Here is a 20,254-nt window from a genome sequence, read left to right as displayed (position 1 = left end):
GACTAAGATCTTTATAAATAGGAGCTGAAAGCTGGGTTGCTAAATCCATATTTAGCCAGCTATATAAGTTGACCTCATTTTCAAATATGCCAAGCACCCTCTACATTTCTGTCATCAAACACCAATTGGGTTTCAAGGGTGTCCAGCATACTTGAAAATGAGGCCACTAATTTTAGAGCCCAAATAACCTAACATCAGGCCCCTGCTTTGAAAATGTCAGTATCTTGCTTAGAAGTTTTTTGGTTCCATTTATTTGCTAGCTCTACTGAACAAAATTGCTATAAGAATAGCCAAACTAGGTCCAAAGATCCATCTATCCCCTTACTCTGTTTTCAGCAGTGACTAGGACTAGACGCTTAAAGAAGAACATAAGAACAGGTTAAATATCAAGAGACACTTTTCTCATCATACCCTTCTAGCACCCAGCAACATGTGATGTGGCTAGTCAAGTTATTGATACATAGTGCTCTGCTTAAGAATGTTTTCTTTTGCTAGCACGCATTGCGAAACCAGGACATCTAAAGTACATTAATTCAAACAGAAAAAGCAGTAATCTTATGTTATTCAAATCATGCCTCCTGAAAAAAAAATTTTTAAGACTGTAGTTTCTAAAATAGCACTTCAATTCAAAGCAAACAAAGGCTTACAACTCTCAGGGGAGTAAAATAAATACAAGCCCTTGCCTGTCAAAAAGTAGAAAGATGGTTAGCAGTTTCTAAGGCCCTAGAAGTGCAACAGATTAGTGTGACTGTGAAAAGCCTATCTGGATAGTTAGCAAAGAAGCAATAATGACTTTTGTGGAAGAAGAGGTCTTACGTAATTAAACGATGCAAGAGAGGTCAGGAATTCAAGCACAGGCTCAGGTGGCACAAAAAGTTAGAGAGAATCTCTATGGATAAAAGACTTTTTCCTGGGGGAACGAAAAAGAACAAGGAATTCAGAATCTCTTTAGGTCTTGCCAAAAGGAAAGGAAATTAAGGACTTTTAGCCAGTAGAAGATTTTGAAATACAAGGATTTCAAATGGGATCAGCAAAACTGGATTGGGAATGGAGTGATTTTAAAAAGTGAACAAACAGGGAAAGCAGAGACTCCTCTTTCTCATTTGAAGTCTTTCAGCCAGCATACTTCACATGAGTAATTCCGTTGGCTCACATAAGAGTATTTCCAAAAGTGAAATAACTCTGGTATTTAAATGCTAATAGAGTCTACACTCAATTCCTGAGTGCATAATGCGACATCATCATTACAACAGATCAAACCATGAAGCTACTTCTAGTGTCCTGCTTCTAACCTGTTAGCTCTCAAGAGCCCGTTAATGATGCCTACCTCTCCCTGTGGTGTGAGACCAGGAATCTCTACCCTGAAAAATCTAATTAAGAGCTCTAAAGTATTTACTGTCTGATACATATCCCTTCTTTTCCTCCAGTTCACTCCTATCTGTTGGTTACAGAACTTAAAACCGGATAAAAAGTGGTTAGGCACTTATGAAATTCTCCAACTCTACAGAAAGCACTGAATCTTTAGCTTTTAAGCTATTTAAATCTGCTTCACAATGCTTTTTTCATTTTTTACATACAGTTTAACATAATGTCACCAACAGAGACATGTGGGCCACATTCTTCTCTTACTAGCACAAATTTGGGAGAAACTATATTGAAGTTCACTTGAACTAAAAACAGTGTAAAACCAAGAAAGAGTGCAAAATTAAATCCTCCAACTTCAAAGAGCAGCAGGAAGCAAAAGGGGATGATTGCAATTATTATTATAAGCAATCAAGATCCTGTTTCCATACAGAAGTCCATAGCAAATTAAAAACACAGAAAGAAATGCACAGAAAACCTAAGTAAAATGAATATGCTTTCAACTAAAGTTTTTCCCACAAGGCATCTGCCAGACTTTAAGGAAAATGCAGTCGACCCACAGTAGCAGCTGCTGGAATAGACAACTTAAAGCTCCTAATCAGGTTGTTCCAAGCAAGAACTATCATCATTTCATACCCTTCTAAAATGTTGGGGAAACACCCCCCTTAAGTCAAGGGAAGTATTTGGGGATATAAAAAACACAGTAAGTATCAGCTAATGAGGAACAGACAAAGAAAAGTGCCAAATGCTGCAAAGCCCTGATACTTAAGATAATGACTGAAATTTATGACTGCTTCCTTCCCTGGCAGACAGGAGTACAATTAGAACTCTCAAAACAACAGCCCTTTTTGTGCTGGCATGCTGTGTTTTGTTTATACGGCTACAGATAGACTAGAAGATAAAAAAAATAAATAGTATAGCACCCTTTTTAACCCAGGATAATAGCAAACTTTTTAATGTGGGTTTGGGCATGGTTTTGCACATAGCTTATTCCTAACTGAAGTCATTTAGGTAATTATCATTGCATGGGCAGGAATTAACCATTTAAGTAACTCGTTATATGCAGAACCCCCTGAAAATCACACAGAACAAGAATAAGTGCGCTATTATGAGTCACTCTGTAATTTCCTTTGCTGTCCAAATACAGCTTGACATTTAAACAGCTTAAATTACTCCTTTATTTCAGTTTTTAAAAATTTGAATGTGCTTGGCTTGAGGAACTGTTGAATGAAAAGCATCAGGAAGTATGCATGCCCTTTCTTTCATCCTTTACTTGCATCCAGTGATACTGATTACTTGGAACTGAGAGTCATTAGAATAAGCATCAGGAAATATGAGCACAGGTTTTCTCATCTCCTTCACAAAAAAAAGCACTATTACAACAATATTAAGAATATGCAATCTGGACCCAAATAACCACAGATGGTTTTACATCAGAAAACCCTACAGGCATTTTTTCCCCTACAAATTCTGGGAAAAGTACATGCAGCGGAAGCTCCAACAACTTCCCAAAGAACAATAGCATATCCATAACTGAATCTTGAAGATTTCCCCTGTTGTGTGCACTGTCATTTTGGACTACACATCTCTCCCCCCTTTCTGTTTCATTTCATACTCTGTGTGCATCTTGTCCCTCACATTTCCACCGATCATTGCTCTTGTAATACAGCTAAGTAGGAAGACTAGTTCCTTCCTCATTTATGGTGATGAACCATAAGCATCTGCATCAACCTTCTAGTATTACGTCTTTTGAATCAGAGAAGATCACTGAACCGTTCTCCTGATTTCATATGGCTTAAAGAACATGACACACAACATTGTACTTTACCAGTACAGGATATCTCCAAAGCAACAAAGCTTATGTGACAAAGAAGAGAGTCACTGAATTTTTAAGTCTTTAATTTTATAGGTCTTCATAAAAAAGTAAAAGCAAACCTACACCAGAAACAATACTGTATTACACATCAGTAGGATTTACTACTTTTATCCCTGATGAGGCTTGCAAGAGGAAAGCTGGAAAAAGAAATCTGCATAAAAAAAAATCCAAGTACCATGAAACAGAAAGTTTCATTATTTGATTAATTATAGAGTTTATTAAAAAAAATGTAGCTTAGCAGTTCAAACTTCCGATTCATCTAAGCAATTGGGCTGGCTTCACCCATGTGCAATTTGGAGATCACAGATCAAATCTAGTTGACAGCAGTCCCAAAGAGCCCCATAATACCAAATCAACAGTCTGGAAATATGCCTTTCCTTTCAATCTGCACCTTTCTAACAGAGCTTTGTCTTGAAATCTTCCTTTGGCTGTTTTTTCACTAATACATCCGCCTAAAAGCATCCACTCTGCTGTCAGCACTACTCAAATAGCAGAAAAACAAAAATAGTATTTCATTCTCTGCTCTTCATACAAACTACCTCATTGCCTACTTAAATAATAAACTTTTTTTAAAAAATAAAAACACTAAAGGGGAAGGTTATTTGCTAGACATTTCCTTGCTACTAATAGAGTTAAAATTCTATTGTAGTTCTGCACAACTGGAAATTAAATTGCAAAAACAAAAGTATTTTGTTACCCTTTTTACTCTCCACAACTCCATGAATATTTGATAATATAATCTTTACAGTTTGCCTTACTCACTTTCCAAAGCCCAGTGTTTGAGTAGAAAATCATAAATCACAACAGACTCATGAATAAACTCTGTAGCTGGATTTTAGTATGTTCTTATTTTGTTAGACATAATGGGAAAATCATCACCAAAAGAAAACAGCACAGAATGATAGAGGTATTAAGTACGGAATTAAATAGAATAAAGAACAAAAACTTTAATTTGGCTAATGGGGAAAATTCAGAGCCACAGGTCTAATGAGCTTATATTTTCCTTCCCTGAGTCCTGTTCAAACTAAAGATCATAGCACAACGGATGCAAATAACCCTCCCTACATGAAGCAAGAATTAGAGTTTTAAAATTGGCTTAGCAAAAATATCACAGCAACCTTATACTGATAGAAATTTGACACTGTTCTCTGATAAAAAGGAGTATAAAAAAATACAAAAGGAGATACTAAGATGTTTCTTTACCTAGCCATTCCCAGACTGGAAAAGTTGGAAGGGACTATCAAAACATCAAGCCTGGAGAAGGGATGGGTACCCAGTGTGGTGTAAGCAGCGGAGAGGCACTGGGGAATTAGCTGGAGTACAAGTTCTTTGCAGTTTTCCATAAGGCACCAGGGAGCAAAGACTCTATAAGGAATGACTGTCTGCAACCTGGCAGCAGGATTTTGGAAACGGCAGGGATACTCCACATGACCACAGCGTTCTTCATGCCATCTGACAATAACAAAAAAGGACAATAGTTTAATGTGATATCAGGAATATGCACAATTAAGTATATCAAGAAAAGGATATTTTCTAGGCAACAGGGAGACAGAACTACAAAGTTAGATCACAAAGCCAACTCATTTGTATTCCCATACTGTTCGTATTCACGCAGCAGTGTAAAAACATAGGTTAAAATTATTACTACAAGTCTGACTAGAATTGATGTAGTTACTCATAACTAGAAGTAAATGAGACTGGTCAAGACCTGTTTTTATAACAGTCATGTATCAAAAGAACACGTTTAAAATGTAAATACAGAAAACTAAGTAACAATAAAAAAAAATAGATATTTATTCAGAGAATTTTTAAACAAACATTGTAAAACATTCTGAATATTTAAACTCAACTACAAAAATAAGATCTGTTTTCTCCACAAGTATATTAGGTGCAATTAGAATGAAATTCAAAGTTTTTTTTTTTTAATAAAAAATTCTCCATGAAAACTAGTAAATTCTTTTTCTCCCTAAGTAAAGAAGAGCAGTAGATATCAATTCAGACTTATCAGCATAGACATCTGAAGATATCACATTAAGATCAAGCTTGCTTTACATTACTTTACAGGTTGTTCAAAGTTGTAGCTGGAAGGAGGGGGAAATCCAATCCTTCCTAAACACTGAGTCAGATACTTTTATGATAATTCATCTGCCCAAATAAACTCATATCCAAGGAGAAATCAGCTTCATGTTTTCACCTGCTAACTTGCCTTCTGTACAGCACAGAGCCTCTACTTGGTTTCAGATTTCAACTTAAGGGAGCCGATTCTACTATGCCTTGACAGGCAAAGCACTTACTATTATTGCATGAGGCATCACCCAAAGCAGTTATATTTGTAAGATCATGCTCCAAGCGAGTGTTAACACACAAAAACAAATGACAACACACAGAAAAGCACTACGTTTCTCAAGTGCCAACATTTTAACGCCTTATATAACTCTTTCCCTGAAAGAAGTGGACTCTAAGTTATTTCATGGATTACATAAGCAAACTACACCCATCATTATACAATTTTTTTCCAAGGGTGGTCTAAACCAATATCCTTCTGATCTAAAAGAACGTCACTTTGTATTTAATGAGAAGAGTTGAGATTAGGTAAGCACATGAAAGCTAACACCCTATCTCCTGTAAAAGTTGCCAACGAGTCTTTAACGACCACAAGGAGACAGAAATCTCATTTCACATCCTAGCTCAATTTTCTATTTTCTGTGATACTACTTGGAACAGTACCTTCTTTCAGACTCATTTCAGATTCACTGGCACCTGCACATAAATTATGTTACACATTAAAATATCTTCTTTTAGAAATACTTTCTTTTCCTCCTGACCTAGAGTTTCTCCCCATTATCCTTACCTGGGACACTACCTTAACATCTGATTGTCTACATATTTTGCACTCTTTCTAGCAAACATGTCCTACTATGCATAATGCTGGTTTGATTAACTAGTCTCAATTACTAAACAAGTACTTGAGAACTGTCTGTTGTGCTGACTACTGAAATAAAGGTTAACCAGATTTAACCCTAAGACCAGATTTCTGAGGACACAGATTTTTTGTATTAATTAACTCCAAAACAGCCTTGTACATGTAGGCTCTCCTTTATTGTCTAAATACACTATACATATTGCAGGAAATTTAAAAAAAATTTTCAGTTTTCCTTTTATTCTAAAGATACTGGTTCTATTTCTTCCATTGTCACTAACTCAACTGCTGCAGATACATCACCTCACCTTCCTGTATCAATTCATTAATCCATTAAAGAGGATTATAACGATGACCATCACATTAAGACTTGGACTAATTTGTGCTACAAAAATGTTATAAAAACATTTATTTCCCTTTTTTCAGAAGTTTTATAAAAAAGAGAACTTTTCAGTTATTCTGTCAACATACTGTCAGTATAATCTTTTGCACTAAATCAATAAAAATTCCAAATACTAAACATGTTGTGCATTAGAAAAGGATATATAGTGATGAACAACTACAAGTATGTTTCCAAATACTAAACATGTTGTGCATTAGAAAAGGATATATAGTGATGAACAACTACAAGTATGTTTCCATAAAGGCAATCATACTATAAACATATAAATAGTAGAGGAATAAATACAAAACAATCACTAAAAGCTTATCAGACCTATAAACTATTTTAAAGCTTCAATGTATATGTCTTACTGATCTTAGATGAAACATAAAAGCTCCTATTCTCAAGATTTACTAGGATATTTTTTAACCAATATTAGCCAAGCTGCAACCTATTAGAATCCTTTAATTTCAAAATTCTATTGAGAAATTCTTATTACACCTTCAATTTCCAAAGTCTCACGAGCTCTATCAAAGTGGTAAGGATGGCCACAGTCTTAATGTTAGCAAAGTATTATCCCTAAAACAGCTATCTAATAGGTAAGTATTTTTAGGCCAAGCTTCTAATTGCATAATAAAAAAAGGACCTAAGGAACTTGAAAAGCTACAGGTAATACGTGAAAGAAAAAGTGCAATGTCTGAGATTCTGTTAACTAGGGTGAATACATGTGGAAACAAACTATTGTTCCAGGGACTTAATTTTTAGCCTGAATTCTCATTTGCAGGCCTATATATAATTTAAATATAATAATAATTTAAACCTGATGATCAGTTTCAGCTACACTGGACAGAGAGATAGAAGTCTCCAAAATAATGACATTTCTACAGATTTGGTGAAAGACAGCTAAGTAACCATTTTGTGTGCTGGAAAATAGTCTATTTTCTATTAAACAGAATGAATATTCTGCCTTTCTTTTAAGGGACCACAGCAACAGGTCTTTTTTCTACCTAGTCAGTACACATCACCCCAGGGAAACCACTGCACAGGCCAGCTCTAAGTCTGGGATGGGACTGGACAGGACAGGACAGGAAAAATAGGTGACTAGGAGTGCCTAGGCAATATTGTAGTAGGGAGCATTAATGATCCGCAAGGGACTGAGACTACAGAAAGGAAAGATCTTACAGTGAGTGCTGTAAGAAACACTGGAGAACCTGGTATTATTGCAGCAAGGGATACGGGATGCAAATAAGAGAACACTAGGCTTCTTTAATCCTGTTACTCACCAAGCAGCCTGTTTTTACATAAAAAGATCCACACCCTTACCCATGAAATAATACCTCTGGAATTACTTCCCTGTCAAGATCTGGCTGTTCAGATTAAACAAGTTCTGTTTTGATTCCTGTACTGAAATGACTCATTTTCACATTCGATGGAGTAAATGAAAATACTACCCAAATATCTTATTTTTCAGAAAGTCTAAACACTAACCTGAGATCAGCTTGGGAAAACGGCAAAGAAAAGTCACTGTTTGTCTGAACATCAGCTGTGAAGGGCTGCTGTTTAACCTCCTCCCAGCACCCGATGGCAATAGTGAAGGTGGATGCTGGCATTGGCATAGTCACATAATAATACCAGCTCAAGATACCTGTGAGCAAAAAGAACATTTGTGCAGAATCATCAGTCACAGCACAGAGCCAGTACTTGGAATTTTAATGTACTTGAGATTTTGGGCCAAGCCTCCCACTGTAGATACTCATATTTTTGTTAAAGAAGGGAAAATTTCACTGAGACACATAAAAGTGGTCACATAAACTCACCATGGATTCACTATTGTTCCCTTCTGTCTGCAACTTCCTATATTTACAATATCTCTATCTTTAGATTAAGTGCTACTATCTGCTGATACCTTCATCTATCCAAAAAAATCCATAAACGGGATGTTATTAATGCAGCTTAATATGATTGTACTGTTATTGCCCAAGAATCACATTAGATGTGAAATCAAATAGGATCTTTAAATCTACACACACACACACACAAAAAATTAACTCTTACAACCTTGGATCGCCACTTTTTTTGGTCGTAACTATATTATCTAGTGCCGAACTCTTTTCTTTGTGTACAAAATGGATAGGTAAGGTTTAACAAACAACAATAATGAATCAGACCTGGCAATCTGAGATACCTGATATGCCAACCAGGCAGCGAGAAATCAAAGCTCAGAATCAGATGTGATACTGCCAAAGTCAATGATTTGGTTGTGACAATCCAGGAGCTGCTATAACAAGATTAGAGAGTCTATTTGAAACCAAAATGATGACGATCTTATCAGTATGGGAACACAGTGCAGGAAGACAGGGAGTACAGTATAGGATGACTATATCTGTGAATTCATTTGGATAAACTGGAGGTTGTTTTAGGACATTATACTTTTCATTAATCTAAGCCTTGCTTACATTTGCCTTCTGTCCCTTTAGAAAGGGTAAGATTCAAGGTTAACATGTAAGGACTTATTTATGCCCACAAATACGGTTACTACATGATACTAATAGGTTAATTACACTTGGAAAGAGGCTAACATGAGGTACAACCTGCTGAATCATGTGCAAATAAGAAACCATGGAAACTATGGAAACATACTGGCTTTAGTTTGCTTAAGTGATAAATCCAATATTAATACATTTGCAATAGAATTCTGAACAGGACTATGGAACATTATTAAGAGAGAAAAAAAAAGGAAAAAAAGAGAGGGGGGGAATCAATCCAATAGCTGCCACAATGCACAAGGGGAGAAAAGAAATAACTGCACAGCAAAGTATCTCTGGGTTTCCTAACTTAAGTCCAAGCTACCCAAAGGAAATGCAAACAAAGAAAAAGCTTTTTGCTTAGCCTCAAAGAATGTTGCCACCTACTACTTAGTACAAGAAGGCAAAACTGTTTGCAGAGTCCTGTAGGAGGCATGTAAAGCCTCTGCTTCTTATAGGCACTGGCAACCACTTGCACTCCCCCACTCCATTCCCCTTTCAGCAAGATCCACCATTACCATCAAAAAGCTTTTGTCTGTATTGCCAGCAGAACATATATTACTCCTGTAATTTTCCCTGATCTCTCATCAGCCTATAAGCAGAAGGAACTTACTTGCTCCAAACACATGAGAAACAAAGAGGGTAAGTGTTTTGCTAAATTGCCTTTTTTTTGGGGGGGACTAACTTACAAAATCTAGGAATGAGCCATGGCAAGCAAATCCCACCTTGAGAGAAAAAGGTCATCCAGGACAGCACTATTATTTTGAAATTCCAAACTCTTGATGTTGAGAGTTTCACTGAATATGGCTTGGCCATTGACTTAAACTGGTACGAGAACAGGCCCAGAGGCAGTCTACAATATTTTACTTCGCGTAGTCACCGTTAAACTAGAAGGATTACAAAATGCTCCATGCAGCTGTGTTACTAGTAAAACCTCAGAGTTAAATAGCAGTGAAGGAAGAGAGAAAATCTGAGGAATCGTAATGGAAAAACAGCAATATGTTTTCAACTGGGTTCTGAAGCAAGCCTTAAAGTCAAGAGGCAGCAACACAGCAAACTGTTCCAGGCAGCAGGAGGCGTAAAGGAGAAGGCTCTCACAACAACACTGAGGAGACTGTCTAAAAGCAAAGGGAGGAGGCTTGTGCTATGCAAACAGTGGGAGCAGAGAAGGTTACAGTGAGAAACGAGTTTAGCAAGACAGGCTGGAGCAGGCAAGACTAGAGAGTGCTTCAAAAAACAAGACGGGTAATTCGAACAGAATGTTAAAGGGAATGGAGAGTCATGTTAGCGGTCCAGAGAGCAGAACAGCATATACTACTTTCAGAAGTTTACATGAATTACCAACCAACACATGCTACTGGCAGCAGGGGCAAACCTTGCAAAAGCCTGGAGGCACCAAACACAAAGGAAGTTCGTTTTTCTTGGTATGGGCTTTCACACTTTAAATTAGGATTCCTTAATGAAAAGAAAAGCAGCTGACATACAGATCCTTCACTTTTCTCCAAGCTCCCTACCTTTTTCTGGGCATTATAGAGACCATGATACATCCAGTACAAGATCTAAGATTTATACATCCAAATGCTGTTCAACCACCCTACAGAGCTTTTAGGTGCCTTCCCCATTTGTACCCTAGCATTTTGTAGGATAACTAATAAATTTATCCTACAGTTGCTGTGCCTTGAAGAACTGAAAAGAAACCCCACTCATTGGCATGATAAGCAAGTTCTCTCTATAATGTGTTCACTGATCAGTGACTGAACTGGTCTTTACATAGGCAACATTTCTCAACAGCGACCACCACAAAGTCTTGTTTCGGAGTCCAGCTCTCACGTGTCTTCCGTCTTCTCTCAGTGGTAAGGCTGTCTCCCAGCTCTCTTTTTCTCTATAGGTCCAATTTCCTTCTTTAATTTTCTTCAGATCTGTGGGTTTTGCTTTGTTTTCTTTTAGCTGTATCCCTACCATGCTGTGCTCTTCCATGCTCCACTTGTTTTCCCTTCTCTCCCTTTCCCCTGCCTCCTCTCTGTTTTCCAGTGGCTCCCTTGGAGACAGCACCACCTCTAGGGAAAAGAAAAGCAGTGCAGCTGAAGTGGGGAAAAAAAAAAAAAAAAGAACCTAAGCAAGGGCACCTTGGGAAGACCAAGAAATTAGGGAGGGTTTATCCCATGGGAAAAATAGTGGGAGAGCACCCCATTCCTTTATTTGTAATGCTTATTCCCTCTACCTACAATCAGTCTTGATTTAACAGCAACCTGTTCCCTATACATAATTATTTTAGGCAACTCAAAATATTTTCTGACAAGTAATTTTGAAAATCATTTTCCCCAAATTGATTTTTTTCCCCACTTCTTTAAGACAAATCTATCATGTTATAATTGCACAAACCATGCAAAAACAATCACCTATTGTATGAAGTACAACTGGAAAATATCCCATTCAAAATTATTTAGGAGTGCATTTAACAAGAGTTGGAAATTATAAGCTATAAGTGTGCAAAAAAAAGATTTAAAGGCAATTTATTTCCTGTACTTGAAATAATAATGATGAGGTAATTACTTCCTAGAATTTTTAATGCATTTAACTATCCTTGAAGCCATTAAAAATTGTTTTCGAGTCCTGCTGAGTCCATTATAACTAAAGAAACACCTGAGAGTCAGTATCTCTTAATGCCTGATGCAAGAGAATTAAAATATTTTTACTTATTAGTATCTTTCCTCTCAAATATTTGCAGTAAAACAAATATGATGACCACAAAATATGGATGATGTATATGATTTACTTAAAAACCACAACTGTTACCTTTAGTGGAAAAGAGAGTCTGCTTAGAAGGCACAGTACCACCACTCAGCATTTGCTATACAAAATGAGAGCTAGGACTAGTACATAAAACTACAGCTAAATAAAAAATAGTTATTCTCAAACTACTATTTGGCTGGGGCACCCGGATCAAGCACCCTCTAGCTTTTTGAAAACGCTCTCTAAGTTGGAGAGCTCTCTGAGCTTCACTGAAAGCCAGCATTCGCCGCTGAGGGCCCTCACTCATGCCAGTGCAGCAGTTCCTCCCCAGCACAGAAGACACAGCAGCATGTGAGGAGCCAGCAACTCCACATGCTGCAATACCTGATCCAGGCTGGACATCAATCAACACGAGCACTGGACTGTTTTGCCTGCAAAAGGTGACAGGAGCACCGAAACAAGGTGGTGACAAAAACTTGCTGTCGCTAGCTACAACATGGGTGATAGCTTCTCTAGCACCAAATATCTTCCCACCAACAGAACACATCTTTTTATAGCTGGAATCAAATTGAAACAAGATGGAAACTCCAGGACTACAGGGGGATGGGGGAATCGCACAATGAGCAAGCCATTGGATTTCACGCCAAGTTGTTGAACATCTGTTTCTTGAACATGAATCAAAACAAATGTAAAGGGGTTCGTGACTAAATATATTTGCACGTTGTGTGTGTTGTGTTAATACGCTGATGGAAAGTAACTCTGGCAGGTGTTGAAAAAAATGTCCTATGGTTAAATGGTTCACATTACATATGCATACATACATTTTTGCGTGCATGCACATACACACCCACATATATATCTACACACACGCACACACACACACATATATATATTTTTTCAGTGTTTCCTGTAAAACTTTTTCCCCAAGGGCATCGTCAGTTGCATTTTTTGACAGAAACATTTTTTCCACTCTAAATACCCCATTAGGAATGAACAATATTTTTAGGCACTTTTAGATCACATTCAAATGGTTACTACTTGTACTTGAATAAGCACATACACATGCAAGAGGAAGTACACTATTACCAAAACCTCTAAATACATGTGAGAAATGAGAAATCTGCGCATATGAGAGCACATAGTCTAACCTATGCGTAGCAATCACAGCAATTGTGCATCTAGAGATGTAGACCAGTGAAGCAGCATGCAGATCTCAGCTTAAAAGCAGGAAGGCATCATCCTTGCTGATTTTCTCTTGTTGTCTGCGTGCAAACTTTTTATATTTATGATTTTTAAAGGAAAAAATCATCTAGCTAACTTGTAATGCTATCCATTCACAACTGCTTGTCAAAATGCTTTTTCTATCCAAGAAACTGCATTTTTTAAAAACACATTTTGAGATTCTGCCAGTTATGTATGATTTTATGAACATACATTACAGCAATAGCATATTATATGTAAATGCTTTGGGAAAACTCTTATATTCATTCAGGCCACCCTGAAAGGCTTTTAAGGCTGTATGTATAATTACATAATGACAAGATCCATGTGGCCCAGGTCATTTAACAGTACAGACCATTTTGAACTTTAGCTCTTAGAAGTCCTCCTTACTAACCAACTGAACCTGGATTTCTAAATTCATTAAGAGTTTTTTCAAGGCTTCATATTAGCACTTGAGCTTTGAGTTTGTTTTTTGAATCATTCCTCACAATATTGCTCCTTTCCTCTGTAACTGCTTCGCTTCTTTTTACAAGTCCAAAGAAGCTCTTTAACAGTGACTTGTCATTTTTACCTGTAGATGAGTACCAAAATAATGGGGCTCCTGTCATTAATTGAAAAGCTACTGACGCACGCAGTCCCTAGCACTTTTAAAGAAACCCCACAACCCTCATATCATGATATCATAATTAGGATAACTAATGAATTGTGCGTGCTGCATAAAGCCATATGTGGAATCTTCCATACTACAAGGAATTCCATCTTGGGGAAAGAGGGAGGAAAAACTGTAAGGGCAGAAATACATGTGCTCCTGCTGCTTCACTTTACTTCAGTTCAGTAAAGTTTAGCAGAAAAAACATTGCCACTGCCACATGGCTCCCAGAGAAGCCAGCTTTAATGCTGCATTTGGTTCTTCCCAGTGCACTTCACGCTTTTCACTCAGCACATCATTAGTACAGTGAAGCTAAAATGAGTCATTTCCCCTCAACTGGTCTTTCCATTAAAGACTTCTTACAGTATTTCTTGCTTTCATGGAGCTCTTAGGAATACAAATATACCAGGTTAGACTTTGGAAAATTTAAAAAAAATAAAAAGAAAAGAAAAAAGCTTTAAACTGACACATGAATTACCAAAATAAACTGACTCATTGCAACTACTACAAAGTTTTAAGCAAAAGTCCCCTCTATTCTGCACAGAATGACAAGGCTGACTTGGAGTGACTAAGCCCCAGTTCTGTCATTAATGATAGGGTACCCTGATGTCATTTTCAACGCTCCATCAACAGCATTTAAAAAAAATGTTTTTCCCCCAAATTACTTCTTCTTTAACTAAAAGAAAGGTAGAGATTCTTAATGGGTTCTTTAAATTACAGAGTGACAAAACAGTGTTGATAAGGAAATAATTCTTTCACAACACCACCTTTTCAGCTAGCTAATTGGTCTAAGAGAGTATCGATTTTAACTGACCTATGCCAACTTACAATGTAGGAAAATCTTTCCCAGGTTTCTATTTCTAGAAATTCACATAAGCATCCTCCTTGATCTTAATATTCAGACCAAGTAGCCACTGTTGAGAGACTGACAAGCAACAACTCATTAGCAAAGTGTGAGTGTGGATAAAATTGATTACACAATGGTGGCAGAGCTGTTCTCCCAGACTGAAATCAGAAGCACTCTTGTATTCTTGATGCCAAGACAGGAAAGTATTATTGCATGAGTGAGCTGAGCAGCTTATTGTAACAGTTTTCCTCATTTCAACAGTAGAGACAAGGCTTGGAACTGGCTTTATGTATGGCCAAAAATAACCAGGTGGTTCCATATAAACAGATTAACTGATGGTTCTCAAATCAAGGAGACTTCATTTTTTTCCAAGAATAAGCTTTAGAAACTCTTGTGTCCTTTAAAGGGAAAAGAAAATTTTATTTCAGACACACTTAACACTAACCTTCTCCTATAAGCTATTTTTCATCAACCAAAATTTGAATACTTTTCACATAATGAAAACCTTTGCCGAAAACATCAATGCATTCTAGAGTTCTTTTGGCCAAAAGGAAGCAAAGTTATATACATCAAAAGTAAGCCTGAGCTACTTTTCAGGATTCAAATGCTTCAGTTCCTCAATTTAAAGAGCATTTTGGCGATCTCTAAACATAGGCATCAGTCCCATTCTGCAAGTGCTGAGAGATTACTTTCTCTCCTCACTATAAGCTATGAACAGCTTTGAAGGTTTACAGAAGAGACCTGTTCATCACAGTAGTAGCTAAAAAGCTCTTAAATTTTACCTAATAGCTGGACTTGGGCAAAAAGTAAAACAAAGCAAAGTAATTGGTCAGGTCAGAAAAAAAAAAAGTTGATCATTTCTGAGGCTATGTAGATGGCATGCAACACCACCTCGCTATAAGAAAAGAGGTGTTGTAAGGTTTGAGAGCCTGGAACTTGCCTACATGTTGTTACTGTCAAAAAAAAGCAAAAACAGTTGGTTGACATGTGCTGCCGGACACTTTTCCAGGGATTCAGAAACAACAGCTTTCTTTAACATCATTTAGTAACAAGATCCTTTTAAAGACACTAACAAAAAGGTTTGTGGAGCTGAGATTGATGTGCCTTTTGTTACCCAAGCCTTTCCTACCTTGCTAGAGGATGACTAAGTATTAAGATCTTCAGTAACTGCAAAATGGAGACTTTCAAAAACGTTCAGAGGCAGGCCTTCTTGCAGAGTTCCAAGAGCTTCTTTTATTGGAGTGGATGAGATATGGAGCCTACATTCCTTATTTCATCTATTTACAATTAGATTATATGTCTGTAGAGATGGAGGCCTTATCCAAACATACACAGCATACCCTTTCTCCTTTACAAAGGGAAATGTATGCATTTATTTAAGGATTTAATCTTACCTAAATAAAATTTTGAATAAAGTTTAGAAAACCTTTAGAATTTACTTCCCACTCTGTGGGAGAAGCTATCCCCCCATCAGCACAGCCCTCTAAAAGTTGGTGCAGTAAAGCAAGTTGGATTCATCCCACAGGATGCTTCCATTCAACTTGCCTCCAATTCCAGGTGCAAGATTTAAGCTGCCTGAGCAATCATCACTGTCTAAACAGTCAGCTGTCTCCTCCTGTCCACAGAGCTGTGTTTTCTGTAACTCCACTGATGAAAGTAGATTAAGGTGAGCAGTGCTGCTGTTTGCTTCTGGGAGAAAGCGGGTGGAAGTAACAAAGAAACTAGGACTTCTTTCCTGGGGCTAGTGTTGGACCAACCTGTACTTAAACTAGACCTTATTAGGGAGAGGTAATTCTAACTCTTAATATAATTAAGACAACTTCTTAACACAGATGAGTGCTGCTTCCATAAATCAGGATACATATTTAGAGGCTCAGCAACAGAACTGCTTACCTAGAAAATACTGACTCTGTGTGTTAGGCAATCTCAAAACCAATGTTGGCAAGACATACTTTGTATAATTATATGTAATACTGCCTTAAAACCTTTCTTCTCTTTGCAGACAGAGGTTTAAAGAATGAAGTATAATCAATACAAAGGAAAAATGCTTGCTTGGTTATAGTTGCCCAAGGTATGATCTGCCAATGCCAAAAAAAACAAAGATCAGATTTTCAGGGCACTAATGTGCTTCATCCATTTCATGTTTTTCAGGAGTCAAACATGATACAATGACAGCTTCCAATCATTGCCACTCTGATCTACACATGGACCAGAGAACTAACATTGGATGTTTAATCATCTACCAAGGCTTGGAGCTGTGAAGAGCCTGATATGGTACTTTATCTGCCAAATCTTTAATTGCACTATGATTAATCCCAAGCCAATTTATGATGAGTGAAGCCCAGGTCTGGAAAAGGTAAAAGGAATAAAAACACAGAAAAAGGAGGTAGAACTAGCAAAATTAAAAGGCAGAAACCTTGCATTCTTACTAAGTTACCCTGAGACCTTGAGCAGGTAACATTTCCAAAGAAAGACAGGGAGACTAAAAAGATAGACATGTTTTAAGTGCTTTTAAGGCTAGGAATTCTATTAAAACAAAAAATCATACAATTACCTAGCTATACTTCTAATTATAAAATTATTTTAAATACTTTGCTATAGAACATATATTTCACCTTCTTGAAGCTGGACAGGTTCTGCTGAGTTTTCACCGCTCATCAATACAACAAAGCGTGCAGCTGTTCGGACTGTAGCTTGCCATGTTGACAAGGCAACAGGTGGCTCTTGGCATGGGAAGAGGGCTCTGTTGTTTATTGGTGATCCCATCGTATAAACACATGGCCTGGATGGAAGCAAAAGAGGGATTGAAGTTGCTGTTGGAGTTACTATAGAAGTTATAATAGGAAAGACTGAATTAAGTTTCCTGTCAAAAATCAAACCTATGGTGCTACTGTTTTTAAGCTTCTCAGCTACGTAGGTTTCAACCCAGTCCGAGATGAACCAAAGTACTATCTCAGTTATTTAAGACAGGATGAACAAAAGCAAGATTACTACAAAAATTTTTACATACACAACAAAAAAATAACTCCAGTCTTTCCATTCTCCTGCTTCTGCGTGAGCCACTCAGCTTCAGACAAGAGCTCTCAGCTGAGCCTGTAAGGCCAAGCAAAGCTTCTGAACATCTTCTAAAGCCACCAACATCCACAGCACTTGCCTGGGGTCTTCAACAGGGACTTCCATTGCCATTAAACCCATCACACTGTACAGCTTGGAGGCTCAATCCAAGTTAGTGCAGTAGGCCAGGTCTTGAGCCTCTCCCCAGGCAAAGACTGAGTAAGTTGTGACCTTCTTACCTTTCTTCTTTATGCAGTAAGGAAGTGCAGGCTAGCCTACCTGCCTTTCAGGATTTCAACCACAGGACATAAGATGAGAAGAGGATATTGCTTCCCTCTCTGCCAGCCTGGGCCTCTTTCCAACTTTCCCACAGAGCAATCTTCCTTGTGGCATTGCACGCTCTGCAATTTCTCTAGCCCTCTTCTGGCAGCCTCTTCAGCTACTGCCCCTTTCCTATCTCAGCTGCAATTTTTCAAACTTGCTGATTTCTTATTAGCAGCCTAGCCACAGCTGGGAAAGTAACAAGGCCTTTCATTAACCCCTTCCAGATTGCTACTACACAGAGGTAATTAATCTCATTTTGCCATTTTTATTGCATTTTTGCAGTTTCATATGATTTCTAGTACTCGCATAACACCATCCCTTTGGATTCAATCATATAACAAACAGTTTTCAAATATAAACTACATAAAACAAACACAGTCAGCAGGTTTCTCCAGCTGAAGAAAGAAAATCTTGAAAGCATCACTTGATTCAACTGTGTTTTTTTTTTAAAACCCACGATATTTAAAGCCAGTATTGTGGGAGCACAACACATTATTTTGCAAGTGCTTGAAGCTAAAAATATCCTGATCAGTTTGTGCCATAATTTGAGCAGAAAAATCATCAAAACACTTAGGAAAATAGGAGACAAGTTGTTAGGGCAAAACCTCTTTAGCAATTGCTAAGATCTGAGTATCTTGTTTACTTCTCCCAAGCAGCTCCTTTATTCAAGTAATTTCTTACCTAAAGTCAAATCTAGACTGTACAGAGGGAATGAACATGGAGATATCAATGGCCATGGATGAAAGATATTATGAAGCTGATTTTGCCCTTTTTAATCAAGTGTTGTGTCCTACTGCATCGAGCTGTCCATGACACAATCAAGTATTGTGGCTCCATTAACTAATGCATGTTAGCTGAGCTGCAGTAGCTCTCACATGTACCTTTAACCCACAGTAAATGCAATCCAACTAAATGCAGTTAAGCTGATCTATTTTATCTTAGACTTGTAACAGACTAGGAGCAAACATGGGTCAGTCACTATGATTCAGTTGATGTTTAGCACTTTACTAAACTAAGATAATTTGAGCATGTATTTGAGTCCTCGGTGATCTAATCTCAGGGAACAAGCCTCAGAGTTAAGCAATTTAAAGAAACTTTTACAGCTTTTCATTCCTAAATATTTGTGAAGTTTTATCTTGCCTCAGTAAGACAGGGAAGAAACCGCAGTCTAAGCAGGCCTGTTCTTAACACAAACAAACAGGAAAAGAAGAGAAAATAGTCTGGCTCCCCCTGCCATATATCAGACTAAATAGAGGAGGACATAGATAGCCAGTGGAGCTCAGAAAGATAACCACAGTGGGGAGAAAGTCAACTGGTCATCTCTGTATGCTACTTTACCCAGTAAAACATCATGCAAAGCTAAAGGTAAAAGGCCATCAAACTGTATAAATCTCTTGTTAGCTTGCATCTCTTTGCAATTAATCTCCTAAACCTGAGCTCGAAACCAAACCAGAAATACTTAAACAGGTTTTCTCCCAGAAAAAGAAATAGTGCATGTCAGCGAGTGCAGGAGAATTAGTTTCAGAGAAGTAAGAAGAGCTTGCTCTTTCATTTCCTAGGAGGTTCTGCTTCCTCTTTACAAAGTTAGCAGAGACTGGACCTATTATTTACCTTAAAGCACATGTGGGCTGGGAGGGCACAGGGAAAAATGAATGGTTTCTCATTCATGAAAACTGTATTAAAAACACAGGATTATTAAAAGGGACCCTAGTTAAATTTATAGAAATGATAGGAATGTTGTGTTTAATGACTAACATCAATACATTTTATCAATCCATACATTTGAGAAGGCAGTTTTGCTGGGTGCCATTGGTACACCCTGGTCTTAAGACCAAATGCAGGGGATTTCCCTATCCTGAAGAAATTCTAGAGGGCACCACTACAATGAATGAGCGAACAGGCTGGCAGAACAACGCTGTGCTTACATGCTAAACAAATTCACCTCCCAAGGCCTGTCAGGAACTCAGTACAGCACACAGGAGCTAGCAACACCCACTTCAAATGGAGAGAGAGGTTTAAGTTCTCAAAGCAGGGAAATGGATGAATTCTTTTGTATTGTACCCAAATGCGCACATAATCTATGACAACTATGAAAAATCCAATGACCAGATGTCCCATATTCATATTCTAAATGCCCAAATCTCAAACAGATAATAGCACATCAATTAACGGCAGAACTGAAGAGCAGCCTCTAAAGCTCTGTAATTTTTTTTTTTAAGTTGGTATCATTTTAATGTTCAGAGATGGAAACCCAATGTCAAACACAATAAAAACATAACATGAAACAGATGCTGTCTAGACTATTAATGCAATCTCACTCTCAGAGAGCACTTTTTACCTGCAGATCATAAAGTGATTTAC

The 20,254-nt window shown here is 37.6% G+C and overlaps 1 protein-coding gene across 17 annotated transcripts in view; it reads right to left on the bottom strand.

The window, feature by feature from the left end:
• Window positions 1-20,254, bottom strand: part of AOPEP (aminopeptidase O (putative)) — a 214,416-nt gene that overhangs the window by 169,671 nt on the left and 24,491 nt on the right. For all 17 annotated transcript variants that reach the window (XR_010887035.1, XR_010887037.1, XR_010887036.1 and 14 more), the window contains 3 exons: window positions 17,131-17,297; window positions 8,029-8,185; window positions 4,442-4,690 (listed from right to left, as the gene is read on the bottom strand). Coding sequence is in view for 8 of the 17 variants with exons in the window: in XM_067316700.1 (XP_067172801.1) it covers window positions 4,442-4,690; window positions 8,029-8,185; window positions 17,131-17,297 (573 nt within the window). In the remaining 9 variants the exon portion in view is untranslated. The remainder of the gene's footprint in view (window positions 1-4,441; window positions 4,691-8,028; window positions 8,186-17,130; window positions 17,298-20,254) is intronic.

This window comes from Apteryx mantelli, chromosome Z (genome assembly GCF_036417845.1).
Source record: "Apteryx mantelli isolate bAptMan1 chromosome Z, bAptMan1.hap1, whole genome shotgun sequence".
NCBI classification, from domain to species: Eukaryota; Metazoa; Chordata; class Aves; order Apterygiformes; family Apterygidae; genus Apteryx; species Apteryx mantelli.
Note: the sequence above shows the minus strand (reverse complement) of the source record. Positions and strands in the feature narration are given on the sequence as shown.